At 40.0% G+C, this 21,007-nt stretch overlaps 1 protein-coding gene across 1 annotated transcript in view; it reads right to left on the bottom strand.

The window, feature by feature from the left end:
• Positions 1-1,333: 1,333 nt before the first annotated feature.
• LOC107690093 (protein diaphanous homolog 2-like) overlaps positions 1,334-21,007 on the bottom strand; it is a 189,003-nt gene continuing 169,329 nt past the window's right edge. Inside the window, exons 7-8 of the mRNA XM_016488332.1 lie at positions 6,736-6,757; positions 1,334-3,979 (exon numbers count right to left, since the gene is read on the bottom strand). Of these exons, the coding sequence (XP_016343818.1) occupies positions 3,844-3,979; positions 6,736-6,757 (158 nt within the window). The 3' untranslated portion in view covers positions 1,334-3,843. The remainder of the gene's footprint in view (positions 3,980-6,735; positions 6,758-21,007) is intronic.

The raw sequence follows: 21,007 nt of genomic DNA, 5'->3' as shown, positions 1-21,007 counted from the left end.
AAAGGATACCTTCTGCTTGCTTAAGTATTTTTCTGTTCCACTACAAGAAATGAAAACTGACAAGACTGGTTCTTGACTGTTCGAAATCATCTGACTGACCAAATGTCCTGACGTTTGCAGTGTGGAGTTCAGTTTGGACAAAACATTCAGATTTTCAGAGACAGTGTTTAGTGCTTTAGGGGCTGGTTAGGACACAGCGTGAGTCTGCATCAAGAGAAGGCATAATTCATAACTCATTAAGGAAATAATACTCGAAAAAGAGACACTTGATTTTTTTTTTTTTTTGAGAAAGTGGTTATTATTTAGTATGATATTCTGTTACATACTCAAGTACAGTCTGCATAACCATTTTCACCTTTTTTTTAGTCACAGATAAAAATAAACTTAAAATATGTTACAAATATAAATTGCTTATACGACAATAAACACAATGTCAAGGAAAAAAAAGAAGAAGAAGAAGACAGGGCTATGGAGTCCTACATTACCTAAAAAATAAAACAATGTCCTGAGACAGTTGTAGTTGTTCTCACCCATTTATCTTTGATCTTGTTCCAAGTGCCAATTACAATGAGAGGGAATAAGAGAGAACTGGAGGAGACTTTGGAGAGAATGGAGATTGAATCACTTGTCAGGGATGGTACAGTACATGCAAGCGAACTGCCATTACTCAGTGCCAGGTGCCCATGCCACCATGGGCTGGGCATAGTTTAATGGAACAGGCCCCATTCATCATGTCAGGTAATGAGTTAGGAGCAAGTGGGCTCCCACTAAAGGTGGATTCATACTTCAAACAAAATTGAAGCCCAGCTCGTTTGCCAAGGTCAGTCGCGGGGCCAATGTGAAAACAAGCTAGAAATCATTTTGAAAAGGCTGTTTTATGGCTTTGTCTGGGCAAAGAAATGTTTCTAACAAGACAAAGGTGAAATAAAACACAGTCACAGTGGCCAAGTTGTTGTTGCTGTTTTTGTTATTTCTACTATTACAGTGCAGTCGAAAGCTTAGTGTTGGATGATTATAAGAGCAAGTGCTCTATGCTAACAAATCCCTTTTTTGAGTTTGCCTAGAGCCTTTTAATTCAAGCTTCAGTAGACGTATAAATCTGTCCTAACAAGGATACTCACCACAGGGGAGGGACAATGCTTATAACAAGAGGGTAATACAAAGAGATGGAAGAGATGTGGTTAAGGTAGAGGGAGGAATGGATAAATGAAAAACAGAGCACAAATGGAGAGAGGAAATCCACATTTCTCTGCAGGACAACTTCCTCTGGCATTGGTGAAAGTTGAGGATGCTGAACTTTGAACTCTGCATGGAAAACACAATACATGCAAAAAGTCTATTTTGGCAATGATATGCAAAGAAATCACAAATTAAAAGATCGCTCCAGGTCTATATTTAACAAGTTAAAGTGCACCATCATACAATCTGAACCGAGAATATCGAACAAATGTGAATAAATGAGACTGCAGAGGACCCAAATTGGCACTAGTAAATTCAGACTTTCGTGCCTGCTTCTGGTCTCTGCCTAACATCCAATTAAAATATTGGATCTGACTAAAAATGTTACACAGTCAGTCACCTGCAGACTCTAACCTGCATTAGGATATATTCTATCAAATACACGACACATATATATTAGCCTATAGTAATGCACAGGTTTAACACCAATATCACAGGAGGAGGGGAATATCACTGGTATAAAAAAAATGTTTTCTTAGGAAAGAGAAAAAAAAATCTATAAATTACACAATTTTGAAGAATATTTCATAAACATTTGACATTAGCGTTGTAAAAATGACGACATCCCTAAGCCCTATATCTCTTCAGAGTCTGAATGGCTGCATTGCTGCTAGTTTCAGTCTTGTGAATGTGATTCTTCAATTTACTTTCATACTGAAAATATTAGTGTGATTTAAACAAAAATCATCTGTTTTTCATTAGTTTTCATAATAAATGGATGAAATCTCTGTATAGTAACTTTTTTTCCTCACGAAAAATTGGCACATTTATCAAAACTGATTCCTAAAAAAAACAATATTTTTACCCAGAAAGATTATGAATTATCTGGTGCCAGTGACTCTGCCAGTCACATAATGTATGTAACTGGAGTCCGACTGGGAAATAACAATGCATGTCAGAGGTGTCTGCACTGACAGTGTGTGGATGCTGTAATTACCCTTAACATGAGTTTAAAATAACCGGTAGAGAGAGCCATGAGAGCCGAGTGCAGCTTCTGTTGTGTGGTGTTGGAAACCATTCAAAAGGCAGTTTTAATTAGAAAAGCAAATCAATGGATTGCATCTCGACCTTTCCTCTCTCTCCTGAGAGAATATATGACAAACACAGTGTGAGGAGAAAGCCTGACTAACAGTGGTTTGTTTAACAGTACTGTGTTCTGCACCACACTATGGCTGTACTGTATACTGTATACGCTTGCATTGGGTGTGCCAACTTAACAGTTTCCCCTAATTTACAAATGTGGAGGATTTCAGTGTGGCATGTACCAGTATGTGAGTCAGTATGACTCCAGACACCCATAAGAGACTGTTTTACATACTGTTGCCTGCAGTGTTATGGACATGGGGGGCAGAAAACATTATGGAAAATGATTGGAAAGATTTCACTAATGGATTTCACATGAAGATAGTCACCATCGTCTATGGCTGTACATCCTCTTCGTATCCAAGAAGACTCCTCACTGGAATCGGGTTACTGTTCACATATAAAAGGCTTCAGGCAAAATCTGTCAAACTGTGAATAAATACATATTTTGCAAATTGTGAAAGATGAACTTTGATACTAAAACTGATACTCTTCTTTGTAAAGTTTTGGACAGTTTTCAAACATCAGACAGCACTGAGATGGTGAGGTAAATGTGGTAGGTCAGTAAGAGAGAGCTCTTAAAGATGACCAGTGGATCTTGAAAAACCACTAAGCTACAGTTCACTAAAATGCTCTTCTACGAGAGGGCTAAAAGCTAAAAGCACAGTGACTTACAAAGAAATCACGAAGAAAACATGTGACATGTTTGAAAACTGAAATGAATGGCATCTCTTTGATTCGCATTTGCTTCACATACCTGCAGATTCACTTAATAAAACCTTTGACTCTGCAAGAGAAACATCTACGAATGTTTGAAGTGTTTACTGTAGATAAAGAGCAATATCTTTCAACCACCTCAGGTACCTTGTGGCACTGGCAGCTCTTACACAGCACAAATGTGTACACACGGTAGCTCTGAAGCTAATATCAGCAGCTTTTTCATGTCGCTACATACATAGGATCTGTAATATATAAAGAGAGGGGGTGATCAGAGATTATACGGCTGATGGTGGGACTGGAAATAAAAAAGAAAAAGGGGCAGGCAGAATCAGTCAAGTCAAGGTTTTGTTCAATCAACAGCAAATAAAGTCCCTTTGCTGATATGCATACAGAATCACGCAGTCCTTTATGGTGCTTTTGGCCTTTTTTCATCAAGAGTGTGTTTGTGCATTGAAAAATCCAATAGCGAGAGATCAAACCGCAGCCAATCATTGATTGTTTGCAGATAGCGAGGTGGACGTGAGCCAGATCAGGGGAGTTAGCATTGTGAGATGTGCTGACATATAAACAGAACCGGTGTAATCATGAAAATAACAAACAAACACCGCTAAATTGGATAGGCCCAATGCACAAAGAGCATGTAGTATATAACTCCTTCAGAGAGGAGTGAGGGTCAAGTGATCCTGTGATGACGTGTCTGGAGCGGTGACGCACATCTTGAGGTTTGCTCTGCGTTCTGTATGCATGTATGTGTGGGTGTGTTTATATGTGAATGCTGAAGGGCTCTCTCTCCGTCCCTTTTCAGCCCTCCTCAGTTTTGTCCCCACTCTTGGGTCTCTGGCACTTGGCAAACGTCCTTAGCCGGCAAGCGATCATCGGACCATAGGGTTTGCATTGTGGCGTGAACGGGATCTTTCCAAACCAGTGCGACGGTTGTCTGTTCAAAGAGAGAACAAGGAAAAGGGACAGTTAGGTGTTTTCACAACAGCAGCAGACAGATATGAGACACACGGGGAGAAACAGGAGTGTGGTTAATGGTTAGAAAGATGACAGGAAATAACAACAGAGACAACAAAGGCAAACTGATTCAAAAGAGAGCAACATAAGATGGTCTGGAGTCAGCTGCTTCTTGTCTGGAGTCATAGTAACACCTCCGAGCTCCTGCTCCAGTCTCGTGTTCGAGAGATCCACCACCTATAACAACACAGCCTGGAGATGTTGGAGAAGAGACACTTAATGGGACGCACCCATACACAAGTGCAAAACAGTGCGTAAACAGCTGCACATACTTATTTAAACACCCACAGGAGGTTTGGGTAGCATTTAAAGAGATATTTCAATCAAAAAATGAAATTATGTCATCATACAACGAATAGGATCCAGTGTTCTTCAGTCCTCGGTTTTCTTTGCAATTCCTTTTGAGTTCCACCGGACAAAGAAAGTCATGATACAGGTTTGAACAACATGAAGGTGAGTAAATGATGACAGAATTGACATTTTTGGGTGAACTGTCCCTTTAATGCTTAAACTATGAGATTCTCTGTTTTAAGCTGATTCTTTTTTTTTTAAACTAAGCCAGTAGGAATATGATGGAGGGAAGTACTAAATGTGCTAGCTGAACTTGGCAACTGAGGCCAGCCCATTATGGGATCACACAAAAGGCCCTTTCCACTCCAAAGATGGTGTAGTGAGGGGCTGGGTGGGGGCCATGTGGCAGGTGGAGTGGACAACCTTCCTCTTTTCCCTGCAGATTTGAGAGCCAACTCCATGCTTAAGCCGCCACACCTTTCCTACCTACCCTGGCATGTCTACCCGTGCAACTGCCATTACTCAGTGCCAGGTGCCCATGCCACCATGGGCTGGGCATAGTTTAATGGAACAGGCCCCATTCATCATGTCAGGTAATGAGTTAGGAGCAAGTGGGCTCCCACTAAAGGTGGATTCATACTTCAAACAAAATTGAAGCCCAGCTCGTTTGCCAAGGTCAGTCGCGGGGCCAATGTGAAAACAAGCTAGAAATCATTTTGAAAAGGCTGTTTTATGGCTTTGTCTGGGCAAAGAAATGTTTCTAACAAGACAAAGGTGAAATAAAACACAGTCACAGTGGCCAAGTTGTTGTTGCTGTTTTTGTTATTTCTACTATTACAGTGCAGTCGAAAGCTTAGTGTTGGATGATTATAAGAGCAAGTGCTCTATGCTAACAAATCCCTTTTTTGAGTTTGCCTAGAGCCTTTTAATTCAAGCTTCAGTAGACGTATAAATCTGTCCTAACAAGGATACTCACCACAGGGGAGGGACAATGCTTATAACAAGAGGGTAATACAAAGAGATGGAAGAGATGTGGTTAAGGTAGAGGGAGGAATGGATAAATGAAAAACAGAGCACAAATGGAGAGAGGAAATCCACATTTCTCTGCAGGACAACTTCCTCTGGCATTGGTGAAAGTTGAGGATGCTGAACTTTGAACTCTGCATGGAAAACACAATATGAGTTGAAATGACAGCTGAGTCTTTCATCCACTTCCACTTCAAAAAGCCAAGCGCCTGAAGGCCTGCAGTCTCTTTCTCTCTGAACTGAATGGGCATGGCACATTGACAGCAGTGATTAAAAAACAAAGAACTTTCTATAACTTGTCAGAGCACTGGCTGTTATTTCAAATTTTATTTACAATTTCTACAAAGGGGTCTCTTTAGCAGGGCTCAACAATAAGCAAGGTGGAATACTGATACATGTAGAGTATAGCTTGAATGCAAAGTAAGCTACTTTGGATAAAAGTGTCTGTCACTATCTACGTATATATGACACTAATATAACAACTATACTACTACTAGTAATACTACTACTAATAAATTGCTAGCAGGGCAAGGCAAGTAAAAATGCAAACTAATAGTCTGTCAGCAGAAAGAAAATCCTTATTGTTGAGCCACCACTCAAACCAGCATTCAAAAAGATTGCTTGGGTTCCTCATGTCATGACAACATACTCAATGTGACACCATGTAGGATGAAGAAGAGGGGAAAAAACAATTTTAAACAGAGGAAGTACCCACACTGAGAGCAAGGGAGTGGATGACAGAAGAAATGGTCAACAAAGGCCAAGTCCAAACACTGCCATTGTTTTGCCAATTGCTTCCAAGATGCCTACTTTGTAAGTATATTGGAAGGTGCCACAAAGACTTGTTGGGACCTGGGAGGGCTAGTGGCAGTTCTTCAAGTTTGGGGTCCAAATTTAAAATGAATGAAAGTATTATGGCTTGTTAATAGAGAGTGGAACATAGGGAGGTTTGGAGCATTTGGCCAGACAGGGAAAATAACGTCTAGAGAGCAATACCTGAGATAATTGCTGGAGCTCGGCAGATTGAAGATGAGATTTAGGTGGGGAAAAAGTCTATGCTTCAACCAAATGGGCAGAAAAGACAAACCGACCACCAAAACTGACCTTCCTCCTTCTCTTAATTTGGGTTGAAAAGCTCTCTAAGTTTATGATCTCAGGCACTTCAGTCTAAAATACCCAATCTACAGCAACAATCACACCAACCGCCAGCGATTTCTATTGGGGTACACATAATGAAGCTATTCTCTAAAGGGTGAGCATTCACTTCCACAATAAAAATACACCACTAGACAATTTCAGGAGAACTGTGCCACTGATCACAAATCTGTCAAGTGCTTTTGGTTTTGATGGCTTTTTTACCTGCTTTTCCCGGAGGCAACGTCTTTAGGTTGGATGCACAAAGAAAAAGAATGGGAGTGAAAAAGATTGATGAAAAAATAAGAACATTTGGTTTTACGCAAGAGAAATATCTGTATTCCAGGACTTAATTAAATGAAGCTACTATTTCTCAGTGCTTAGTGAGTGTTGATGGAGGAGGGGGAGTGAAACGTGATCAAAACGTCATAATATGTTGCAGAAGAGTGGGGGATCATGGGATTAGAACAGACTGGCGAACAACACATTACTAAAAAGCACACAAACACTCACAAAGGACTGAGGAGTCGTCGTAGGCTTGTATGCCTATCCGACACTTTCACTGTATGATTGAGTGATAGGCCCCAGATGGCCCCCTGTGGATTCTTCTAACGAGATTAAATGACATAATGGATTTTACATTACTGTCGTCTGCCTGTAATTACATGAAGTTACATAATCAGGAGAGTCCTTTGGCACAAGGTTTGCTCCATGAATAACAAATAAGCTTCAATCAACAGTCGAGTAGTAACTATGTGAATAAACAGGTAATTATGACAGTGAATAATTTACATGCTTGATGCAATTCAAATATTCAATATGTATGCAATAAATATTAAATGCACAGAGGCAAATATTTTCAAATAAACACTTCTTGGTTATGCATCTGTTGTTTTGGATAAACCTCTGTGCCAAGAAAAAACACACACGCACACGTACGCATACCGTAATGTGCAAACGTGTATCACTTCATATTTTTTCAGCGACAAAATGTAATAAAGGTGATTAAATCTGTGAAGGCCATATGTCAACACACAATGTTTACCGCTTGTGGGCCATAGAGGGAGGCGAGGCAGAGAGAGAGTGAGAAAGAGGGAACACACTACAGCAGTAGCAGCTATCTACTCTTCTCATCTTCAGCATACCTTTGCCAGACTCGAGCTCCATGGGTAATGGAGCACCAGCACCAGAATCAGGAAATATAAAGAGGTTGTGATGGTGGGGAGGGTTATTTCTTTATTTGTAAGTTATGGGGCTTGGAGAGTAAAACCTACAGTTGCACAAACCAAGGTTTCCTGCAAAGCTGAGAGTAACTGTTTTGAGGAAGCAGCGGAGTAAGTTGGGAAGGTTACTTCAGCTGCAGAAAAGGAGAATGGAAGGTCAGAGGCGTGCCTGACCCTGAGACAGCTGAAAAGGGTGCTTTAAAGCCTTGGAACCTTGATCTGTTGTGGCATGAAGGTAAAAACTAAAACATAAGTGGACATATGTGTTATGGTAAAAAGTATTTTTGCATGTTGGCTTGCTTGCTCAAGAAAAAAAAACTGTATCGTAGAACATATGGAAGCAGAATTAGTTTCAGATCATTTCGATGAAACTTTGAGTACAAACATCTAAATAACCAGCGAAAAATTTAAGGGGGTCTGAATACTTTCCGTACCCACTGTACATACACACACATACATGACACACAACAGGGTCTAATTTGAGGTTGTTTGTCACATCAAGCTATGTGTGTTAGTGTGTTTAAAAAAAAATAAACATCTGTATCTTAATCAAATGCAGAACCCTGGGCATGAGTCATTTCAATGTGAGAAAAAAGAAAAATAAATGTTGTTCAACACTGTAAAAAAGCAGGAAATAATAATTATTTGCTAATGAAAATGCTGTGTTAAAAAAAAAATATTGTGTATACTTTGGAGTGTAAGATCCTTTTAATGTCCCATCAATGTTGTGTTTGTGGAGAGAGAAAAAAAAGCTACAAATGTCCAACCACAAGTAACTTTAATAAACACACAAGGATAATGTTTACTCAAAAATGTCTAACAAAGATCAAACCATGAACTTCATCCTTCTGAAAAGTAGATTATTTACTATATAATGAAAGGACTGGGGCTAAAAAGCACCATGAATATGGTTCATATGATTTGTGCACTATATTTCTTCTTCTAAAGTCATACAGTATCTTTGAGGAAAACAATGAAAATCAATAATAAGTCAATGTTGACGAATAATCTTGACATCCTTGGCATGTTCATGAGAGTGATAAGTAGTGATACCTGATTTGCAAATGAATTGTTCTTTGGAGTCTTATCTTTTAAATAAATTGGGTGATTCGGTTTACAAAAACAGTCTATTAGATTTATTAACAAATTAAGACTGATCCAGTTTTCAAGGTCAACTCATTGATTCTGTCATACTCTAGAACATTATCAGTAAATACTGAACATTTCACTCACAGGCACTCATACAAAGCTATTGTAGGATTTCAGAAGTCAAAAGTACAAAAGTCATTTGGACCACTTTTATGATACCTTTAATGCCACTTATGCATCATTTTTTAGCTTGAATGCTCCAGCCCCCATTCATCATAACTGTATGTAAAAGAAAAAACAACCTCATTATTCAAAATTTCTCCTTTTGTGAAAAGAAAGTCATATGGATTTGGAATGACACGACGGAGAAAACGCTGACAGTATTTTCTTTTTGGGATGAACTAATCCTTTAAGTACTGGCTGATATCCTGGTTCGTTTTCCACATTGAGATGTGAGCTCTTAAGTGCATTCTCTACCCAAACTAAAGCAAGAGAGACACCAGAAACACACGTTAGACAATACTCTGAAATCCTGCTTTAAGCAACTGCGCTCTGCTGAAATTACGGATGTTTAGAGCAAGCGCGGGGCATTTGTCAAACTCAGCCACCGCAGTTCCACTAGCAGAGTGTGCAAACATGAGCTTTCCTCATCAAACTAGGATGGATGAGAGCTCAGATAAGCTGGAGGTCTGGTCTGCATTCTCCCTAAATCTCTCTCAGAGCCATTTCTAAACAAAGATGGGAGATGTGTAATGTAAGGGAAACAGGTCAATTTAGCTCAAAGGGAATCATTTAATCTTTTGTTTAAATGCTGTGAGCTACTCAAAGCTGCTAGTTGGTTCAGGTTTGTGGGGCCAAGATCTGATTTATGAACATCCTGTGTCTTGGGCCTCTGTGGAATTCGGCTTCTCATGTTCCAACCATGTTTTGACCAAATCTTAGATCGTCTGACTCGGTCTGATACCCTACAGTAACGTCTAATCTGATAGTCTGTTAAGACTCAGACTAATGAAAATAATGAAGTAAAGCAGCAATTAAAATATGCCAAAACTGGTCAGCACAGATCTGAGTTTTCCCCTTTCATCTAATATGGCTTTCAATCAAAGCCAAGCTCCATTTAGACGCTAGCTACCTTGGATATGTGACCCAGATATTCGATACCAGCATTGCCCTTCACTTTCCACAGTTTCTACCTTAAAGAGTGCATTAAAGTTTCAAGCTCTCGATAATGATCGAGGTCCACAGCCTTAGTTAAAAGGTGACGTCTTAGCAGATTTCTGCGAAAGCTTGCTAGCCTGTTGCCCCCCAGCACTCTGCATTGTCCTGCTCAGCTGCACTTTCTCAGCTGGTCAGAGCTGAAAGAAGAGCCAGGCCTTAGAGTAATGTTTCTTGACAGCTCGGCACACAATAAGGCACAGGAGAGCTTGAAATCACTACACATGTCGATAAACAAATGCTTATTTTTAGAGGAGAGAGTGAGGCACTAGTTTATCTCTGCAGCAGGAAGGCTCTGACAGATCTGTTCCCGGGACAAACAAGGGAAAGGATGAGGAACTACGGTTGGTGTCCAGTGCGGCAGGTCTAGTATCTTTTCCTTTTTCAGGCACAGCAGTAGGACCATGTTTGACGGGATATCAAACGGCTGACGGTCACAGTTGCCAAGATTTCTCACTGGGATCCTCAATACGGACAAGACAGTCTCTGAGTTGTGGACCAGCTTGGTTTTCAAAAGAGATGGCAGAATTTAAGATCTAAAACAAAAATAAACTTAAAAGAAGGGAGCAGGGAAGCAAAGGCACACACATGTATCAAACCATCAGATGAGAAATACTTTCCAATTGATCGCAGCCCAAGGCTAATCTGCAGTGCTAATCATCCCCTCTGCAGCCCTGTAGGGAGGCAGACTTCAGCAGTAAAACAGGAATGCACTTATGCAGTAATAGAAATACAGCTTGCGCTTTCCATCCTTTTACCAAAAAAACCTTGAATGTGTTGACCTACTTTATGTACAAGCCATCGGTGTGTATACGTCCTAAAAAGAAGCCATTTAAACCAGGCTAAAACACTAAAGCTCAATTAAATATATGTAAATTCATGCAGTTGACAAAATAGTAACTTAAAAATCTAAATGACTGTTTATTAACCACTATTAACAAAAGACATGAACTAACCTGACAGATTACTATCATTCAATGAAAAAAAGAAAATAAATACATAAATAAGTAACACAATTTAACCTCAAAAGCTGAAGTGCATTAAGAAATTGAGATGCTAAAAATTGTAATTCTTGGTGCACTGTGTTAGCATCATGGCTAAAACATGAGGGACAGATGAGGCCTCTGGCAGGAACATTGCCCCCCAAGTTCAACTCAGGAAAGGTGAGTGGCTAATCTGTTAGGACCATGTGCGCTAGGCCCCAAAGCGCCATACTGATCCTTCTAAATTGACAGTGACCCAGCAGAGATCTGGCTTGCCAGTGGAATGAGCATTTGGATGGGTTCCTATTAAAGGCCAGGCAGGGTTGGGTTTCCTGAACAATGACCCATGTCTCGACATACAACATTATAAGCACAAAAGAAAATGCCATTTATCCATAACACGCAAGTCTGAATGAACTATCAGCTGTGATTATGCTTGTACTTGGAGGTGGACGCATGAATCAGAAGTTAAGACAAGCTTAACCAAACCAATGCTATTGCCCAGCTAAAGAAAACGGCACAGTTAGGGAGAAGCTTTGATTGACAGTGGGGTGAGTAGACAGAGACGATAGTTAGACAAATGGATACCACGATATTGTTTGACAGACAGATGGAAGCGTAAATGGATGGTTTGGCAGCATGATAAGGTAAATAGACTGATGGATAACTAAACAAATAGAGGAAGAAAATGGCTGGTGTGGTTGCAAAGAAAAAAAAAAACTTCTATGATGGGGAAACCAGACAGAAAGATAAACACAGATGGATAGTGTTGATATGACATAGATCGATAGATTCTTCAATCCTCTTTCTTCTTTCAAATGTGATTGTATTTTGGATGAATCAAGAACGGGTGAGTGAGAAACAGCATGTTGACCAGAACAGACATGAGCGAACAGACATGCCTCTGTCTTCATAAGCACTAACTGCGGGGGGAGAGCTCTATAAATCCACATGATAAACACCACACTGAATATATGTTGAGCAAACACACACATGGGTACATAACGCAAACACAAGATGGAAGCTGTGCAGTAAATCAGTGGGTGAGATTGTCATGGAATGTGAAATGAGGGTGATGGAGCAGTGATGTGTGTTGGAAAGATGGGAAAATAGAGGGATGAAAGTGATAAAGCTGCATTCTGCTAACAAGGTCTCAAGATGCCATTTGTACATCTTAATTACTCTTGGCGACATCTTAATTACTCTTGGCGGAGTGACATTACTTTTGCATGATAAAAGTCATATGGACTAATTCTATTATAATTTATGATGCTTTTAAGTCATTTTTGAAACGTGAATCATGGGGACTAAATGCATAGAAAAGAGCAATCAGTACATTTATTTATTCAGGGAGAGTTTACATTTTGTTTTCCCACAAAAGAAATACAGGTTTGGAACAACATGAGAATTAGTATAATGACAGAATCTTAATTTGTGGGTAAGAAAGAGCGCCACCTGGAGCAGCTCAGGAGGTCACTCTGAGACTTTTAAAGATGCCAAGGGAATCGTGTCCAACAGACACTTTTATTTCCCTTATGAAATATACAAGGGGGCAAAAATAGACGATTACCGCAGATGTGGTCTGTTTACTAATCCCATCCTCACGTTGAGATAAAAAAGGAAGCATGTGAAAGCAAACATTCAGAATCTCAAATGAAACTCAAACAGGTGACCCATCTATCCAAGTAGGCACAAACGAAAAACAGTTACAGAGAATCCATTAACATCTTTCCAAGCAACCAAACAAAAGTCGCCCTCTCTTAATCCGTGCCTGGGATTGCTTATGCCTCACTCTGTCTGAGAATACACAATGCAGACCTTCACTTAAATAAAACATTCTGCTTGCTCTTTCTTTCTTTATTTACTTATCTTTCTGTGGATGTCTTCTCTCACCAAAAGATCACGGAGGGCCATTTTCACAAAAAACCTCTGACCCATTTGGTGAAGAGTCTGGACTGACTGTTTTAGGAATGGAGTGAGCTTACGTCTTGAAATATTGATTTGAAAGAACTTGCTTGTGTAGAGCAAATTCGCCCACCGATGGTCCATGTTCATCGTCTTCCTCTACTATTCTTATCTAAAGGCTGTCCATACCTCTACTGCTATCTTGAACACCCTGAATTACTGTTTGACTTCTAATCTGGTCACTTCCTTCCACTTCCTTTTTTGACTCTCTTTCGCTTGCATTCCCTCATTTTACCTCTCTGTTTCTTGCTGCATTTCTTGCTATTTATTGCTCCCACCCCCACAGGGCATACAAGTGCAAGCTATTTTCTCACTAACACTGGGGGGGGTTAAACTTTTCTTGTGTGTTTGTCTCCAAACCATAGGTTATGGCATATGAAAAGTGACAAGTGCGCCACTAAATCAGTTTGATTGATGCTCAGATGCAGTTGTGAAGGTGAAATACAATGCAGCCAGATGTCACATGACTACAGGTCTTATACAAGTTTTCTCATATTATCCATCAGAAACATAAACGTGCGAGCTGAGCTAATTATGGGGATTGCAACATCGTCTCTTTCAGAATGCCAACAACGAGGGATTGGTTGACCTGGGGGGAGGTTGTTTTGCTGTGTGCGTGGAGCGACGACAAGTCCCCGTAGACCTGCGGGCGACAATGGATTTCATTTGAATTAAATATTCATCAACACTGACTTATTTATCGGGAGTAAGATTACTACAGGGGGGCCCTCAAGAGATCACACTCACATGCCAGCCTGTCGCCACTTTACCCGCAAGCTTTTCAATAAAACAAGCAAACAACACGATTCCAACACCTATAAATAAGTCAGCATTCCTGAATAAAGTGCTGTACACAGGGTCTCTCTAAGGCTCTACATCACTCTTTTATAGAGCTGCATGGGCCCGAGCATGCCTAAACAGGACGATAATAACAGGACAACAACTGAGTTGGCATGAATATGGCCATGATGCTATGCAAGATGCAACATTCTGTGCCGTGGCTATTCTGTACGTGGCAACATAAAAAAAAAAGAAAATTCTGCCATCATTTGCTCACCCTTGTGTTTGTCCAAACCAGTATAAATTTCTTCCTGCCATGGAACACAACAGGAGACATTTTGTATAATGTAGTTGGTTTATTTTCCATGCAATTACAGTGAACTGGAGCTTTTTAACTACAAAAAGTAGACACAAGCCCAATAAGAGGACCATAAAAGTTGAAAGCGTGATATAGTTCAAGTGATATTATAGCTCTGTGTGATAAAAATACCACAATTTAAGTTGTTATATGCTGCAACCAGATCTTTTGTGACTAGGCCAAGAGAGAACCCTATCAGACAGTGAACAACACTTTCTGTCCCAATTCAATGCCATAATATTGAAAAGAGTGGCCAGAGTATTCATATAGGTATGGAATGACATGAGAGTGAGTAAATAATGGCAGCATTTTCATTCATATTTCTTTAAGCACTAAAATAGACCTTATATATATAATTCCCCAGTGTCTTCCTGTCCCTATTCTTCCTCAGTGAATGGCTGTAGTCTCAACGAGCAGTGCTGTCCCACTCCACCTTCTCGCTCTCCTGTTCCCCGGGTGACCGAGAGAACTTGATTAAGCGGGCAGACGGGGTTGCTGGGGCACTGTGAATATTCCCATTCGCATTATGCACCAGCTGCCTGGATGTCTGTCAGTGTGAGCTATTGTTAGTGAGTTTGATTAAGTCTCCCGGTAATAACGTCGTTACATGAAACGTGCTGCAGGGGAGCGGGTGAGATAAAATGCGAGACTCACACCTGCCGGCAATAAGCGCACAGTCCCATCAACTCAAAACACATGTACCTACAGAGTAAAAAATCTGCCGCCCACATTCAAAACCTCCCACAGACCTGCAATGACAAGTGTTTTTTTCTCTTGCCATTTGATTTCAAAGCAAAATGACCATAGTTTGATCAAAAAACATGTATTTGGGTGAACCACTGTTGCCCATTAATGGTCAAAACCAATTGCACTGTGCAGGAGATGGCACTGCAAAAACAGGTCTCCTGATCCTACTGTTTACCCCTCTCTCCTGCTTTCTTGGGAAAACCTGCCTTGCGGCTACACACCTGTGTCCATAAGCCTTCCCTGGGATCAATTAGTATTAAAGTTTGAGCAACAGTCATACCTCCAAACCTTGCCCACAATAAAAAAAACAGACATTATACAATGCAGCCAACTGGAATCATTATATTTGACTCACCAATGGAAGTTCCTCATAAACAATTACTGCCAACTAGAAAACACATTTGAGAGTTGATCAAATTAGGATTGGCCTTCACGTGAGGACTCTGCAGTTAACAGATCTTTCCTGTCAGCTCAGTACATGAGGGTGCTTTCTTTTTCCACCATTCCACCAGGGTGTCACAGCCAGTTCCAGCCCGAGGACAGTGCATGTACTGGGCATACCTGTGCTGGTTCTCCCCCATCTCCTGGCAGTACCCTTCGCATCACAGCCTGGGTTGAGACATGAGATCTGACAGATGTGCCCTCCATACAACATCTCCCCTACCCCTACTTTCACAACCCCCTTTGCCTGCTGCCCAGCAACACCGCCTGACAGCTATCAATATGGATTCCAGCCGAGCTGCAGAGAGATGGCTGAATAAACACAGAGGGAAGGAGACAAAAAGAGAAAAAATCAAAGGCCACACAAGGTAGCCTATTATCCACAAGAACAGGAAATAATTTACCGGCAATTCGTACCTCATTTCGGTTTCTTTTGTGGAGGGGAGCTATTTGTGTTTCAAAAAGCCTGGGGAGAGGGCTCTTCACATGCATTTTAAAAGTCATACGAATGTGTCAAAATGCCCTGAACTGGTTTGATAATCGGCCCCTTTTTGTCCTCCTCTCGTCCTCTTTGTCTGTACAAGCATTTCCGATTCTTTTTCATACTACGCTGTACAAAAAGAAAGATCATCATTCAAAATAAGTGTAAATTGGTACAAGTTTATGTTTACAAATGGCTGAACGATTGATGGCCCATGGAGAGAACTTTTTTGTTCCGAATAAAATGCAGTAACTGCATGTTGTAAATAAAAATATTTACAAAAGCAAAGAAAATTTCCTCAGCATGGATATCCAGTGAACAAACTGTGATTTAGAATATTTATTAGGAATCAGAATCTGGTAACATTCTAAGATAGAAGTTATCTTTCAAATTATCTTTTTTTCTCCAATAGTATTTTTTTTTTTCACAGTGAACAACAATTAATTACTTTTTCCACTTACCACTTTCCCTACAATATGCAGAATTATAAGGGTTAAGGCTTTGCAACCTCATAGCAAGAAATACTGTTGCACAGTGATTTCCATGTTAATCATAAGATTTCTCAGTGACTTGCATGAGATTTGACCTTTCCATACAGAACACTGCATGTACTCAGAAGTCTGTTCTCACGCTTGCCTCATAAATTTTTCTTCACACATGACATATCAACATTACTAATATTTAATCTAAGGCATGCTCTTTTTTAAAGGTTTTATGAAATTAAAACTTTGAATTTGAAAACAAGTTAAAACTTTAAATTAAAATGTTAAAACTGAGGGACAGTTGTAACTTGTATGTTTAAAATATAAAAATGGTTGTGGGACAGTAAAAGGCTTTCATCATTTATGCCCCTCTCATTCAGTTATAGATAACCATAGATAACCTTAGATAACCATAAATACTGCATTTGAAAAATATAGAGTATCTGAAAGAATAAAGAGAAAGAATAAAGTATGTGACCCTTAGGTCAGGTAGATAAAACAGGAGCTGGACAGTGATCAGTCAGATCTGAGAGGTTCAGGACTGAAAAGAGGGCAGAGCAAACATCCAGTGCAGAAGGTCTGGAGCAGAGAGCAGGTAAGAGACTAAAGGTCCCTCTGTGACAAGTCCACTGAGGGAGGGAACATCTGGTGGACCGGCTGCTCCTCTGGTTAACATGCTACCCCAAGCGGCCTATGCACACACACACAAATGCATCTAGGTAGAATGGTTTAATTGTATTACAGAAAGCTACTCATGCCACTGCACTGTTGCTGTCAAGGCTCCAAGTTTGACTAAAATAATTTTGTTACACACAACACTGCCATGCAACATGGTCTTCCATGTGGTTTAAAATAAGACACAAAAGTGCAACCTCATTCAAGGTGAAACCGATGCTCTATATACAGAGAGAGGAAAATGTCATTGTTGGCAGAGATTGCTGCTCCTCTACTTCCTCCACTGGTCTCTCATGCGGGATAATTCCCATACCTTTCCTGCGATTGGCTGCAGAGATGGAGAAAGTAGATCTGAATACTCCTCAAGGCCTTAATGAATAAGTTGAGAATGTGAGCAATGTGAGCCCTGTCAACACGAAAGTAATTTATTGCTGTAGCAAGGCTGATCCTTAACAACCTGCATGTTCGCCTGATAAAACACTAGACATGGGTCTCTCGGCTCAGAGCTAAAGACACAAACAAACACATGGTCTGATATAGCTGTGCAGGAACCCTGAGTGAACCCTGAGTTGCAAGAGCTTCATTAATGTTGATTTCTTGTCCACGAAAGGCATACAAGTGAGAGGGAGAGAGAAAACCAAGACACAGGCTGTGAGAAGGGGGAAGGGTCAGTACAACAAGCCTGCTGCCCAGCACCACAAACACACACAAACTCACTCATCACATGCTGTCGACCTGGGCTAACCTTGCGAGCCAGGGTGAGAGCCAGGCCGTGGTTGTGTTAAGCAAGGCTCATCCTCCCTCAGCATCTGTAATGATGGAGCTAATGATCGCTGCTGCTGCTGCTGTAGGCGCAGCCTGGGCCAAGTTGGAGTAATTGCAGGGCATCTGCACAAAACCTGTCGATGATGTCACTGCCGCCAGGTTCAGTTGGTAACAGAAAATGTCAGTAAGTTTCAGTAGGTACTCTTGTACCAGGAGAAGAAAAGAAAGCATTGATCTTTATCAGATGATAAAAAACACCAATAAGAGTGGTTGTCTCAAGGAATACAATGAGAGGAGCAGGTGAACATGGAAAGCCTTTCATGTCCCTGAAAGAACAGGCTGAAAGGGAGAGAAAAAACAGCTGGAAACGCATTGATTTTTCTCATCTTGAAGCGCTAAACTAGCAGCTAAGTGCTAGCGAAGCTGCTCTCTGAGCACACCAGCAGCACTCCAATCCAAATTGATAAATTTCATGATGCTGTTTCACACTCTATCCTTACTTTATCAATAATTTCCTTCTTGCTATAGGACCCTCAACAGTGTAATAAGCATAGAGGAACACACATGATACAAAAAGGGGGATGAAAGTAAACGGAGATGAGCAGGAGAGAGAGAGAGAGAGAGAGAGAGAGAGAGAGAGAGAGAGAGAGAGAGAGAGAGAGAGAGAGAGAGAGAGAGAGAGAGAGAGAGAGAGAGAGAGAGAGAAATTGAACTCCAGCAGCCACTTTGTTGAAGATGCAGGTTGAAACTGTCCAGGAATCAATGCAGCGAGAGAGAGAGAGAGAGAGAGAGAGAGAGAGAGAGAGAGAGAGACATTCAACGGCTGTGGTGTGATTAAAAATAGAAATTGCACAGCAGATTAAATAAAAATAAATAAATGAATAAAACCTATACCCATCCAACTGACTGGAGCTAATGTGATAGGGATCCTCTCTGACAGAAATCAACTTTTAATGAAGAGCCATGTGCTGGGAGAAATTAGCCATTACCCACAGGAGCAGATATTAAAAGTTTATAAATGACAGTAGTGTTGCTCGTGATTGCTGAGGAAGGGGAGAGTCAAGGGAGCATGGCAGAGGAAGACTGCTTTGCGGCCCGCGCTCTGATCTGTTTACACGTTGACGTGCCAGCGGGCCGTGCAGCGGGCACCCACACGCTCCTGACGAGGTAAATTGCGAGTGTCTGCCCAGCGAAGGCATGCCACGAGAGCATGCGACAAACATGGCACAACAAACACACTGTGACGCCTGCACCCCTTCATCACTGCTCTGATCAAATACACCAGGACATTCGGCCATATGGGACCTAGAGATTATTCATAAAATCACAGGCTTACATATGGGCTGGAGGGAGACTGGACTCCTGAGGTTTACTCGTGTCACTGGAAATGACAGTAGAAGGAATTAACCGTGTAAAGACAGGGCCGGAAATGAGCTTTCCTCTTAAGGACCCAGCAAAAGGGCTGAGTAGGCCACAAATATGAAACATTTTAGCAGGGAAAGAGGTACTCAGAAGAGCATAAAATCCTTATATATACTAAGGATGTAATGGTTCTCTGTAAAGAGCTGAACTGGTCCATTTGCCACCCTCAGTGCAATACGCATTTCTTAGAAATCAGGATCTATTAAATTAATTTCTAATGGATTTGTCAATATAATAATACTATGCATTTAATGTATTGCACGTTTCTATTTACCAAACAGTTTTTTTTTAATGAGTGAGTGATGGTTACACTTAAAAGACTTCACTCTGTGCTTGCATGATAAAGCGCATCAAAAAGAAGGATAATAAAACACACACACACATACATATAGTGATTTTATCTTGTTCTGCTGCAAATATACATTTCTAAATATTCATTCTTTAATAAACTGGTCCTAGATGTAGCATAACGATGCAGGTATTTTTTAAGTTAAAACACTTATTTAGTAACTCCTAATATTTACACACACCAGACATGTCCACAAGTCTTTAATCTGAAGTCCGATTCAAGTATATAAAGTCTTTAAGCTGGAGCCAGAGTCAAGTCTGGAGTCATTTCATTAATCGTTCCAAATAAATTCTCATCCTTAAAAATCCTGTTTACCAGGTTGTATTTTAAAGACAAATATGCTCCAGGGATACTACTAGGATTCTAGTCCAACTTATCTTCCTCTACCTGTATACACAGAGTCAATCCAAGATAAAAAAATACATAAATACATGTAAAATTATTAATTTGAGAAGGTCCGTTCATATTCATAAATCATCTGTAATACCATGATGTAGCCACTATATGCACATTAATCTAATTCTAGATCTAATTAATCACAAATGAATCACACATTAATTTTAGCTGAGAATATACTCCCCAAAAGACCATTTAAAAACATTATTGTGTTAGATGAGTAACGCATTGAATAGACATTACAAAACGTTGCTTTAGAAATAAATATTTTAATAGATGGGCATTAATGGTTTTTGAAAAATGAATATTGAAATATGAACTCAACTGACTTTTTCAAACGGTTCATTAATTCGGAAATGAAGCAAGTAACTGTCTTTATGAATTGTTCACTGAATCATTGACTCGATTAGTTCAAAAACGTAACGTAGATTCGTTCAGGAACGAAACATCTAAGAGACACACAACAGTTCTGCTGTGACTTTGTTTGAACTATTTTCATTTATGAAATTAAGCAAAACAGACAATACAATAAGAATTGTGTCTAAAATTTCACATATTATTAAATTCTTGTTTATTGAACTATTGTATAAAATCAATATCACATTGCAATCGTGCAGATATTTGTGAAAAAAACAGCACTCTTGTGTGATATTGCTAAACTACATCATATATAGTTTATATCATATTTAAACCCATATGCGTTATTTTTTCCATAATTAATTGCACCAAATGTTAAATAGACAGTAAGTAAATATAATTACTTTTATTAGGTGTTGGATCTGAATAAATGTTTAGAGATTATTAAAATGTTTATTTTGAAGCGTCAGTTTTTGCATTATGATTAGTCAAACCTGAACACACACACACACACACACACACACACACACACACACACACACACACACACACACATTTAGAGAGAGAAAAGCCCTATCTGTGTATATTATGAAAAGATTGATGAAACGTCGTGCTAGGTTTAAGGCTAGATTTTTCGTTCATGTTTTCAACAGGACACACCGCAGCATATGTGAGTTAATGTTACTAAACTTTGTGGATGCGATCTAAGATGTGATAAGTTCTCAAATTTTATGCTGTCGTTCCGGTATCTTTAATTGTTTTCCCACAT

Source organism: Sinocyclocheilus anshuiensis, unplaced genomic scaffold, assembly GCF_001515605.1.
Source record: "Sinocyclocheilus anshuiensis isolate Anshui unplaced genomic scaffold, SAMN03320099.WGS_v1.1 scaffold1737, whole genome shotgun sequence".
Taxonomy (NCBI): Eukaryota; Metazoa; Chordata; class Actinopteri; order Cypriniformes; family Cyprinidae; genus Sinocyclocheilus; species Sinocyclocheilus anshuiensis.
This window is presented reverse-complemented; position numbering and strand designations above follow the sequence as displayed.